Consider the following 12,846-nt stretch of genomic DNA (forward strand, 5'->3'; position numbering starts at 1 on the left):
TTGAAGAGAAAACCTCTGCAAAAGATTGATTAATTAATTCAGCCTAGGAGTTATAACAATCTCAATTAGCCCTTCCACTTCAGTGATGCTATTATTAAATGATTTTACAGTGAGAGAGATGTTTTTATAATGTGGGTATGTGCTTTGATTCACCCAACCCCCTTGTAAGGGAGGGAAGGCCATAAGCATGTGTATAACACCAGACATCTTTATTCAGTTTGAGAAAAGCACTTTAACAAAAGGGTTTATGAACTAATTTTATTGGAAAATATGTCTTGTGCATGTGCTACAAATATCTACTTTCTAATTAAACTCAAATGTTGCAGACCCTCAAGCATTCAGGTATACAACTGTGTTTCGGGTATGGAACGCCCTGTGCGATGGGGTGAAATTCATGAACATGGCATGGCTGCTCTCAAGAAGAATGCTATGAATGATGTAGTGTGGTATCCAAGTCTTCATTTCACAAAACACAAGACCTTAAATACCATTGGAGTACTTCTTCAACATTGGCTCCCAGCATATCTGATGGATGCTGCAGCCAGGATTGCAGGCAAAAGGCCAATGTAAGATTTTCTTTTTTTCTTCCTTTTCCCTTCTCACCAACCAATCAGCTGGTATTTACAGTGATTTAGATAAATATACATACAACCTTACAAGGGAGATAGCCAAACTCAAAGGCATAAATCCACTCCCACCCATTTCATCCCCACATAGGATAAACATAAGAGAGGAAAATCATCACCCTTTTTACTCTTGAATGTAAGAAAGTCATTCTAAAAGTACTGTACAATTTTTTTGTGACTGTGACTATGTTACCCCATCTGGGGTATTACATACATATACTAATGACTGTTTTCCCCTTACAAGGGAGGTATCCAAAAAACAAAGTAAGTTAATGCCGTGGGGGAGTAAATAGTGTAATGAGAAATGACATTTGGGAATGGATGCCAAGAGGAGATTGTATTTACCTAGTTGTATTTTATGGGAAGGGGAGCTACGCTCTTGGTGTCCCACCTTTGTATCTCGTAATGTCTAGTTTGCTCTTAAATTCATGAATGGTTTTTGCACACACTATTTTTTCATCCAGTTTGTTCCAAGTGTCCACCACTCTATGTGGAAAACTGTTTTTCTTCAGATCTCTTCTATAACTATGTTTTTTGAGTTTCTTTCCATGTCCTCTTGTGTTTCTCTTGTCCCAGTTTAACAAGTCCTCTCTACTGAGTATTTCTGTGCCCTTCATGATTCTGTAGATGGTCAATAGGTCACCTCTCTTCTTTGCTCCAGAGTCGGTAACTCCAATTTAGCCAGTCTCTCCTCATATGACAAGTTTGAAAGTGCAGGAGCCATTTTTATGCCTGCTCTTTGGATTCTTTCTATTTTCTTTATATTCTTTTTGGTACTGGGTGACCACAACGTTGCCACATATTTTAGTCTAGGCCTTATCAATGTGACTAATATTTTTTTTAATAATTTTTTCGTCCAAATGTGTAAATTACATTTTTATTGATCTTAGCAAATTATAGGATTCTCTGACAATTTTGTTTGTTTATCATAGAATAAGTCATTTGAGATAATTACTCCCAAATCTTTTTCTGATCCCACTTTCTTTACCTCCTTAGTTCCAATTTTATATTGTCCTGATATTCTATTTTTACTTTTTCCTAACTCCATTATGCTGCACTTCTTAATATAGAAGTTTACTTCCCATTTCTGACTCCAATTCCATATCTTATTCAGGTCTTCATGTAATGATTAGCAATCCATTTCAGTTTTTACTCACCCTAACAATTTAGCGTCATCTGCAAAGAAGCTCATGTAACATTACACATCATCATCCATGTCATTCACATAAATAGCAAACATTATTGGAGCCAATACAGATCCTTGTGGAACTCCACTGATCACCCCCTTCCAACCTGAATATTTTTCTCTGAGTACTACTCTCATCTTTCTACCATTCAGGAAGTCCTCCATCCATTTTAGTAGGTTCCTTTGTATCCCTCCTATATGCTCCAGTTTTTTTAATAATTTTTTGTGTGGTACCTTGTCTAAAGCTTTTTGTAAGTCCAGAAAAGCACAATCAGCCCATCCATTCCTTGCTTGCACTATATCTATTAGTCTTGAGTAAAGACGCTTTAAGTTTGTGGTACATGATCTTCCTTGTCTGAACCCAAATTGTCTTGGGTTTATTATATTATTTCCTTCCTGGTGTTTTACCCATCTATTCTTGATGATTTTATCACAAATTTTGGCTATAGTGCTTGTTAGTGAAAATTGGATCTTTCTTGTTTCCTCCTTTATATATTGGTACAATGTTAGCATTTTTCCAGTCATTTGGTATTTTTCCTTCTTTAAATGAGCAACTTATTATGTTATGTATTTTGTCCATTAGTGCTTTGCATTCTTTTAGAATCCAATTTGCAATTCCATCTGGGCCATGCGATTTCCCAACATCAATGTTTGATAAATGTTCCATTATTTCTTTTTGTGTTATTATTATCTGGCTGTTCAACTTATATATGGATGGGATGGTGTGAGAGGTAAATGCAAGGGTTGTGGGTCAGGGATTGGAGATGGTTAAAGACAATGGAGAAAAGTGGGAGGTGAGCCAGCTGTTGTTTGTAGACAACACTGCGTTTGTAGCCGGATCAGAGGGAATGAGGAAGTTGGTGACAGAGTTTGGGAGTGTGTGAAAGTAGAAAGTTGAAGATAAATGTGGATAAAAGTAATGTGATGAGATGTACAAGGGGTGAAAGTGGCAGCAAACTGGAAGTGAGCATTAAGGGAGAGCAACTGTAGGAAGTGGATAGCTTTAGATACCTAGGTGCGAATGTGGCAGGAAAGGGGGGAGTGGAGGTGGAGGTAGAATGTAGATTGAGAGAAGCGAGTAAATGCCTTGGTGGATTGAAAAGTGTGATGAGGAATAGACATTTGGGAATGGATGCTAAGAGAAGATTGTATGAAGGAGTGATTGTGCCAACAGCACTGTATGGGGCAGAAACATGGAACATAAGAGAGGAAGAGAGAAGGAGTTTGAATGTGTTTGAGATGAAGTGTCTGAGAAGTATCATAGGGGGTTACTAGGCTGGATAGAGTAAGAAAAGAGGAGGTGAGGAGGAGAACAGGGGTGGTAAGGGAGTTGAGAGATAGGGTCGATGAAAGAGTATTGGGATGGTTTGGACACATGGAAAGAATGAGTGAAGAAAGAGTAGTAAAGGAGGTATGGAAGGCAGATGTGGAGGGAGTGAACATGAGGGGATGTCCTAGGATGAGATGGATGGATGGGATGAAGGGGGCTCTGGGGAAGAGGGGAATGTCTGTTGAGGAAGGACGGGAAAGGACAGAAGACAGGGGTGAATGGAGAATGGTTGTATATGGATGATGTGATGGGGGGGATGGGGGGGGTGAGGAAGTATGTGTGAGAAAAATTTGATGCAACCCGAAGGGATTTCTCTCCGTCTTCTCCTTTTCTGCATGAGAGGACGGAGAGGGGGGGTTGCTGATTAAACAGAGCGGCCTTGCTGTGGATGTGCTGTGTCTTGCGACACTGCCTCTGACCAAGGGCAGTGGATAAGATGCAAGGATGACCCATCATCCAGGATGTGCCAATATAAGAGGGAGGATGGAGGGGAGTGGAGTGTATTCGGAATGGAATGGGTGGGAATGGTAATTATGCCTTTTCCTTTTTGGCTACCTCCCGTGTAAGGGGGAAAAAGCCTTTGGTATATGTATGTATGTATGTAGAAGCAGATCAGTTTTGTTGTATTTATCTAGTTGTATTTACCTAGTTGTAATATACAGGAGAGGAGCTATGCTCGTGGTGACCCATCTTTGTATCTCTCCGCATCAAGTTTTATCCTAAAATCTTGTATAGTGTTTGCACATACTGTTTTGTTGTCTAATTTGTTCCATGCATTAATCGCTCTGTGTGGGAAACTTCCTTTTCAAGTTTTTTCTATAACTTTTTTCAGTTTTTTCCGTGTCCTCTCGTTTTACCGTTGTCCCACACTAACAGGTCGTTCCTGTCTAAAACTTCCATTCCTTTCATTATTCTGTAGATAGTCAGCAAATCTCCTCTTTCTCTTCTTTGTTCCAGAGTTGGTAGGTTCAGTTTGGATAGTCTTTGCTCATATGTTAGTTCGGCGAGAGTCAGTGCTAGTTTGGTTGTCGCTCTTTGTAATCTTTCTAGTTTCTTAATATTCTTTTTGGTACTGGGTGTCCAAAGTGATGCTGCGTACTCAAGTTTTGGTCTTATTAGTGTAGTTAGTATTTTCTTTATCATTTCTTCATCCATATAAGTAAATGCCACTTTGATTGACCTCAATAAATTGTAGGTTTCTCCAAATATTTTATTTATATGCTTATCAGGTTTCATGTCCTTTCCAATCATCACTCCAAGATCTTCTTCAAAGTTTGCTTTTTTATTTTTTCTTCTCCAATTCTGTAATCTTTTGATATTCTATTTTTACTCTTTCCAAATTCCATTATACTGCATTTCTTTATATTAAATTTCACTTCCCACTTTTGAGTCCAATTCCATATCGTGTCCAAATCTTGTTGCAATGAGCTGCAGTCCTCTTCCGTTTTTACCTTAAGTAATTTTGCATCATCTGCAAAAAAAATCATATAGCACTCCACGCCTTCATTCATGTCATTAATGTATATGGTGAACATGATCGGGGCCAGTACCGATCCTTGCAGGACACCGCTTTTTACTTCTTCCCAGTTGGAGAATTTTTCTCTAATTACAACTCTCATTTTCCTCCCAATCAGGAAGTCTTTCATCCATTCCAATAATTTTCCTCTGATGCCACCCTTTGATTCTATCTTATTTATTAACTTCCTATGAGGTACCTTATCGAATGCCTTTTGCAGGTCCAGAAAAGCACAGTCCGCCCATCCATCTCTTTCTTGTATTATGTTTACTAATCCTGAGTAAAAGCAGATCAGATTTGTTGTACATGATCTCCCTTGTCTGAATCCAAATTGATTTAGGTTCAGTATAGATTTTTCTTCCAGGTATTTAACCCATCTGTTTTTGACAACTCTTTCACAAATTTTTGCTATTGTGCTTGTTAGTGAGACCGGTCTGTAGTTAGATGGATCTTCTTTATCACCTCCCTTATAAATTGGTACAGTGTTTGCCTTTTTCCAGTCCAATGGTACTTTTCCTTCTTTAAGTGAGGATTTAATTATATTATATATTTTGTCAGTTAATTCTTCCATACATTCCTTCAGTATCCAGTTTGCAATTCCGTCTGGGCCACGTGATTTTCTGACATCAAGGGTTTTAATTTTATCACTGATTTCTTTTTGTGTTACATTTCTTTCTTTCATTGTACATGATCTCCCTTGTCTGAATCCAAATTGATTTGGATTCATTATACTTTTTTCTTTCAAATGTTTAACCCATCTATTTTTGATGACCTTTTCATAAATTTTTGCTACTGTGCTTGTCAGGGAGACTGATCTGTAATTTGATGGGTCTTCCTTGTTTCCTCCCTTATAAATCAGTACAATGTTTGCATTCTTCCAGTCCTGTGGCACTTTTCCTTCTGTAAGTGAGAATTTGATTATATTGTATATTTTATCTGTTAATTCTTCCATTCATTCTTTCAGTATCCAATTTGCAATTCCATCTGGACCATGTGATTTTCTGACATCAAATGGTTTTGATTTGGTCGCTGATTTCCTTCTGTGTTATAATTGATAATTATTTCTTTCATTGAGGGGGATATCTCTCTATTTCCTCACAGTTAGGTGAGTTTTCTAATGTGAATACTGATTTGAAGTGGTGGTTCATAATTTCAGCCATTTCCAGTTCTTCTGTATATTCATATTTACCATGGCGCAGCTTTTCTATTTCTTGTTTGTTCTTCAGTTTGGCATTTACATAGCTGTAAAATAGTTTGGGTTCTTCCTTGCATTTTTCTATCATTTTTTTTCATAGTTTCTCTTTTCATCTCTGCGTATTTTTACATAATCATATCTTAGTTTGATGTACATTAGCCATTTGCTTGTTTTCTTGTCACAGAAACACAGAAAAGGAGGACTAATGTATAACAATATGGATTTTGGGAAACTCAGAAAATTCTTTCAAAAAGTGTTTTGGGAAAATTTCTTTAATGAAGAAACTCAGGTGGAAGAGAAATGGATGATATTATAAGAAATCTATAATGAAGAAGTGGATAAATATGTACCAAAACAAAAACAGGAGAAGGTGTATATTAAGTGCTGGTACAACAAAAAATGTAGTGAGGCAAAAGATAGAAGAGGCAAAGCTTGGAACAGATGGGAAAAAAGAAAAAACTGGAAAGTAACAAATATATATAAAACTAAGAAATGAATATGTAAAAATATGCAGGGAAGAAAAAAAACATGAAAAAGACAAAATAGCCAAATGTAAGGATCAGCCTAAATTATTCTTCAGATATGTACATACATACATACATATACCAAGGCTTTTTCCCACTTACAAGGGAGGTAGCCAAAAAGGAAAAGGCATAAAATCATTCCCACACATTCCTTCCCTAAATACACTCCACACACCCTCCACCCTCCCTCTTATCTTAGCACCTCCTGGATGACGGGTCATCCTTGCACCTTGTCCACTGCCCTGGGTCAGAAGCAGTGTCGCAAGACACAGCACATCCACAGCAAGGCCGCTTCATTAAATCGGCGACTTCCCCTCTCCATCCCCCCATGCATAAAAGGAGAAGATGGGGAGAAATCCCTTTGGGTTGAGTCACATTTTGCTCACACATACTACCTCATCCCCCATCCCCCCACCCATTCCACCTCATGCATCACAACATCATCCATATACAACCATTCTCCATTCACCCCTGTCTTCCGTCCTCCCCCGTCCTTCCTCAACAGACATTCCCCTCTTCCCCAAAGCCCCCTTCACCCCATCCATCTACCTCATCCTAGGACGTCCCCTCATGTTCACTCCCTCCACATCTGCCTTCCATACCTCTTTTACTAGTCTTTCTTCACTCATTCTTTCCATGTGTCCAAACCATCCTAATACTCTTTCATCAACCCTATCTCCCAACTCCCTTTCCACCCCTGTTCTCCTCCTCACCTCCTCATTTCTCACTCTAGCCTAGTAACCCCCATCATACTTCTCAGGCTCCTCATCTCAAACACATTTAAACTCCTTCTCTCTTCCTCTCTTATGTTCCATGTTTCTGCCCCATACAGTGCTGTTGGCACAATCACTCCTTCATATAGTCTCCTCTTAGCATCCATTCCCAAATGTCTATTTCTCATTACCGTACACTCTTCAATCCACCAAGGCATTTACTCGCTTCTCTCAATCTACATTCTACTTCCACCTTCACTCCACCTTTTCCTGCCACATTTGCACCCAAGTATCTAAACCTATCCACTTCCTCCAGTCTCTCTCCCTTTATGCTCACTTCCAGTCTACTGCCACTTTCACCCCTTGTACATCTCATCACCTTACTTTTACCTACATTTATCTTTAGCTTTTTTCTATCACATACTCTCCCAAACTCTGCCACCAACTTCCTCAGTCCCTCCTCCGATCCTGCCACAAGCGCAGTGTCGTCTGCAAACAACATTTGGCTCACCTCCCACTTTTCTCCATTTTCTTTAACCATCTCCAATCCCTGACCCACTACCCTTGCATTTACCTCTTGCACTACCCCATCCATGTATAAGTTGAACAGCCAGGGCGACATAGCGCATCCTTGACGAAGTCCCACCTTACCTCAAACCACTCACTCTCTCCATTTCTAATCCTGACACAAGCTCTACTACTTTCATAAAAACTCTTGACAGCTCCCAGAAGCTTTCCTCCTATCCCATATATCTGCAATACCTCCTACAGTGCCCTCCTGTCTACCCTATTGTAAGCCTTTTCCAAATCCATAAAAGCCAAAAAAAAACATCCTTACCTCTCCCTATAGCTTTCTCACATATCTGTCTCACCTAAAAATCTGATCTACACAACCCCTACCTGTCCTAAAACCACACTGTTCCTAACCAATTACTCCCTCTGTTCTTCTCCTAATCCTCTTAATTAAGACCCTCCCATAAGCCTTCCCAACTACACTTAACCCCTTCCATACGGTGCCGCACACGTAGGCGTCATGAGGAGCAAGTGGATTCGCGACGCTGCCATATCGGCGTCTTGATTATATTTATTGTAGTCGCCCCTGTGTTTTTACATTCTCCCAAATGCGCCCTGAATCCCATTCTCTGTGGTTTTCAAAATTCGCGGGTGAAAGAGAGAACGATCGATAAAAGCGGTGACTATATTTTATGATGCGAATATTATTACGACACGTCATACGGCTGGCATTGGCTGCTGCCCGCGAGATTTAAGTCCCGTACTGAAGTGGTTAACAAGCTAATCCCTCTGAAACTACTACACTCACACTTGTCCCCCTTTCCCTTGTAAAGTGAAACTATGGTTTGAGGTAAAGGTGGGACTTCGTCAGGGATGTATTATGTCACCCTGGCTGTTCAATTTATATATGGATGGGGTGGTGGAAGAGGTAAATGCAAGGGTAGTGGGTCAGGGATTGGAGATAGTTAAAGAAAATGGAGAGAAGTGGGAAATAAGCCAGTTGTTGTTTGCTGATGACATTGTGCTTGTAGCAAGATCAGAGGAGGGATTGAGGAAGTTAGTGACAGAGTTTGAGGTGTGTGAAAGAAGGAAGCTGAAGATAAATGTGGGCAAGAGTAAGGTGATGAGATGTACAAGGGGAGAGAGTGGCAGCAGGCTGGAAGTGAGTATTAAGGGAGGAAGTGGATAGTTTCAGATCCTTGGGTGCGAATGAGGCAGGAAAGGGAGAAATAAAGGTGGAGTTGGAATGTTGATTGAGAGAAGCGAGTAAATGCTTTGGAGGATTAAAAAGTGTAATGAGGAATAGAGATTTGGGAATGGGTGCTAAGAGTAGATTGTATGAAAGAATGATTGTGCCAACAGCACTGTATGGGGCAGAAACATGGAACATAAGAGGAAGAGAGAAGGAGTTTGAATGTGTTTTAGATGAGATGTCTGTGAAGAATGATAGGGGTTACTAGGCTGGATAGTGAGAAATGAGGAGGTGAGGAGGAGAACGGGGCTGGAAAGCGGGTTGCGAGATAGGGTTGATGAAAGAGTATTGGGATGGTTTGGACACATGGAAGAATGAGTGAAGAAAGACTAGTAAAAGAGGTGTGGAAGGCAGATGTGGAAGGAGTGAACATGAGGGGCGACCTAAGATGAGATGGATGGATGGGATAAAAAGGGCTTTGGGGAAGAGGGGAATGTCTGTTGAGGAAGGACGGGAGAGGACAGAAGACAGGGTGAATGGAGAATGGTTGTATATGGATGATGTTTGTAATCCATGAGGTGGAATGGCTGGGGGAGGAGGGGTGAGGGAGTATATGTGAGAAAAATTGGAAGCAGCCTGAAGGGATTTCTCTCCATCTTCTCCTTTTCTGCATGGGGGATGGAGAGGGGGGTCACTGATTTAATGAAGTGGCCTAGCTGTCGACATGCTGTGTATTGCGACACTGCTTCTAACCCAGGGCAGTGGACAAGATGCAGGGATGACCCATCATCCTGGAGGTACCAAGATAAGAGGGTAGAGGGGAGTGGAATGTGATAGGGATGGAATGGGTGGGAGTGGTTTTTATGCCTTTGTGTTTTTGGCTACCTCTTTTGTAAGGGGGAAAAAAGCCTTTGGTATATGTATATATATATGTATGTATGTTTGATAAAGTACAGTACCACACAAAAATCTATTAAGAAAACTCAGAACAACAGGAGGTGTACAAGGAAAATTATTGAAATGGATGGAAGATTTCTTGCATGGGAGAAAAATGAGGTGGTACTTGAGATAAAAACTTGACCTTGGAAGAAATAAGTGAAGTCACACAAGGTTCAGTATTAGCTCCAATTATGTTTATTATATATATAAATGACATGGATGAAGGTGTAGAATGTTATATGAACTTCTTTGCAGATGACACAAAACTACTAAAGTAAGTACAGAAAAAGACTGAATCACTACAGAGAGACCTGCACAAAGTCTGGGAATGGAGCCAAAAATGGGACATGAATTTCAACATTAAGAAATGTAGTACAATGGAGTTTGGAAACAGTAAAAAAAGAATATCATTACGAAATAAAATTGGTCAAAAGGAAGTAAAGTTAGCTCTGAAAAGGACCTAGGAGTAATTATCACCAAAGACAAATTCCTAGGCAAGGAAATAAACAAAACAGTCAGAGAAACCTACAATTTATTAAGATCAATAAAGGTGGCTTTTAATTACTTGGATGAAGTAATGGTAAAAAAAATATTAGTCGCACTGATAAGACCAAGATTGGAGTATGCTGTGACATTATGGACACCCAGTTCACAAGAGAATATAAAGAAATTAGAAAGAATACAAAGAGCAACAACAAAGATGGCCCTAACTCTTTCAAAACTTACATATGAACAAAGATTGGCTAAACTCGAACTACCAACTCTAGAACAAAGAAAAGAAAGAGGAGATATATTGGCCATTTTCAAAATCATGAAAAGTATGGAAGTCCTTGACAGAGAAGACTTATTAAAGTGGGATAAAAGAAAAACAAGAGGGCATGAAAAGAAACTCAAAAAGGATAGTTGTAGAAGAGATCTGAAAAAAAAGTTTTCCACACAGAGTGGTGGATGTCTGGAACAAATTAAATGAAACAATAGTGTGTGCAAACACCATACAAGCATTTAAGAACAAACTAAATGGTGAGAGACACAAAGACAAGTCACTACAAGCATAGCTCCCCTTCCTGTATAATACAACTATGTAAATGCAACTAGGTAAATACAATTACACATTTATACAAGCAAGGCTAACACATATAATCAATCATATTTATTTATACAATTATATAATATTATTAATACAACATACTTGAAACATGCCCACTACATAGGTCAGCCACCACCTCTTGGTGTCCCACCAAGGGAACAGCATTCATGGCAGGGAGCAGACAAACACAAGGGCACATAAAATATGGCAATAGACAAAAGACATGAACATATACAGGAACATGATATACAAAAAAAACATGAACAGACACAAATATAATTTACAAAAGACATGACCATAGACAGGAACATGATATGCAAAAGACATGAACATATACAGGAACATGATATACAAAAGACATGAACATATACTGGCACCAGTAGGTAAAATTTGAAAATAAAGAACATTACATAAATTGCCTGATGTCCGGGACTTGATACAATACACACATGAAATACACAATAATACATAGTACAGCAGGAAAATCAATGTTACCTACAACTGTCGCATACTGAGAAGCTTTAATGAGCTGCATCATTCGCATGTGTAGATTAGTGAATAGAAGTTGCTATGATGTGAATCCTGGACAGTGTCAACATCAATGACATCAAAAGAACCCAAATGAATATCATAAGAGAGTGTGATGGGAGCACCAATAACATTTGTTATCAGGGCTGTGGTAACAAGATCCTCATGAACAGTGGAAAGATAAACTTTGTCACTAGATATATTGAGAGGAGCACTGACAGATATAAGGGCAGTTATGGTTCATCTGCTTCTGAGCAACATGTATATAAAATGAGAAAGATATTACATACAGTCCAGGGATCAAACGCTGGTATCTGCTTGGAGAGGGACACTTGTGTTTGGAAGGGATACCTTTGTAAGGCAGGACAGGGGACCATTGAATGAATCCACACAGGGATTAGCTGCCAATCAACAGCTACACATGTGATTCTGGCTTACACATATCTACAAAAGCATGGAATTTTAAGAAATTATATAAAAGGTCACTATTGCCTTAGTAAAATGAGTCTCGGCATAGAAAACGAAGAACAATAGAAAACCTAAGTTATAAGAAAGGGGTGACCATAATATATATTAATGGTAATACACACACAGCATAGCATACAACAACACCCCAACTATGGAGCTCCACATGGACTTGGAAACACAATACTCATCTGACAACATCCGTGTCTCCCCACACACAGGAGACACGGAACTGCCAACACCTTCTTCGTTTGTGCCTCAAAGAAGAGGAAAATTCTTGGATATACAACAAAAGAAGGAAACCTAGTTTTTATTAAATGGAAGAGGAGAAATCATGGGTGTCCGAAATTAAATCTCTGCAGTGCTAGTTAAATGGAATAAGACGTAATAAGAAAAAAGATGAAGGAAAACAACAAAAAATTAACTCGAACGACGACTTGACAGCAGAGTCATCTAGAGGCGCCACGCCAAAATATGATATAAACAATAGATTTGTAACACCAGCGGCCATGTGTTTTCATGACGATGATTCGTTCTCAGGATTCGGTAATTACGAAAGAAGGCGTTTAGGTTGAATCTTAGATATAGAAAGGGAAATGAGCAAAAATAGAAAATGGTGGGAGAATGAAATCATGGACTTAAGGAAAAAATTGTTGAATCAATGGATTGCTTAGCGCAAGCTAACATTGAAATTTCCAACCTAAGGAAAACTAACTCTGAACTAAGAACCGAACTTAAGGAAATGAAAAATTATATAAAAGAGATGAAGTGTGAAAATGAAAAGAAGAAAATTAATTATACTACCAATAATGAAAACCTAAGAAAATGAGGTAAATAACAAAATACAAGAAATGACTGAAAGAATTGAAGAAAACTTAGGTGAGGAAAGTATCCAAAAGATTAAGAAATGGAAGGAAAACATAACAAATAAATTGCCTTTAAAGAAATAGTCCAACAACAAATGCAGGAAGATGCAAACAACGCAATTATCCAAGTAATTAATGAAAAGGCAAATTGGGTCAGAGATGCAGA

At 39.0% G+C, this 12,846-nt stretch overlaps 1 protein-coding gene across 5 annotated transcripts in view; it reads left to right on the top strand.

The window, feature by feature from the left end:
• The window catches only part of LOC143024170 (putative fatty acyl-CoA reductase CG5065), a 510,045-nt gene that overhangs the window by 361,725 nt on the left and 135,474 nt on the right, over nt 1-12,846 (top strand). For all 5 annotated transcript variants that reach the window (XM_076182987.1, XM_076182982.1, XM_076182983.1 and 2 more), the window contains one exon: nt 327-566. In XM_076182987.1, coding sequence (XP_076039102.1) covers nt 327-566 — 240 coding nt within the window. The remainder of the gene's footprint in view (nt 1-326; nt 567-12,846) is intronic.

This window comes from Oratosquilla oratoria, chromosome 3 (assembly GCF_046742065.1).
Source record: "Oratosquilla oratoria isolate Oo_2021 chromosome 3, ASM4674206v1, whole genome shotgun sequence".
NCBI classification, from domain to species: Eukaryota; Metazoa; Arthropoda; class Malacostraca; order Stomatopoda; family Squillidae; genus Oratosquilla; species Oratosquilla oratoria.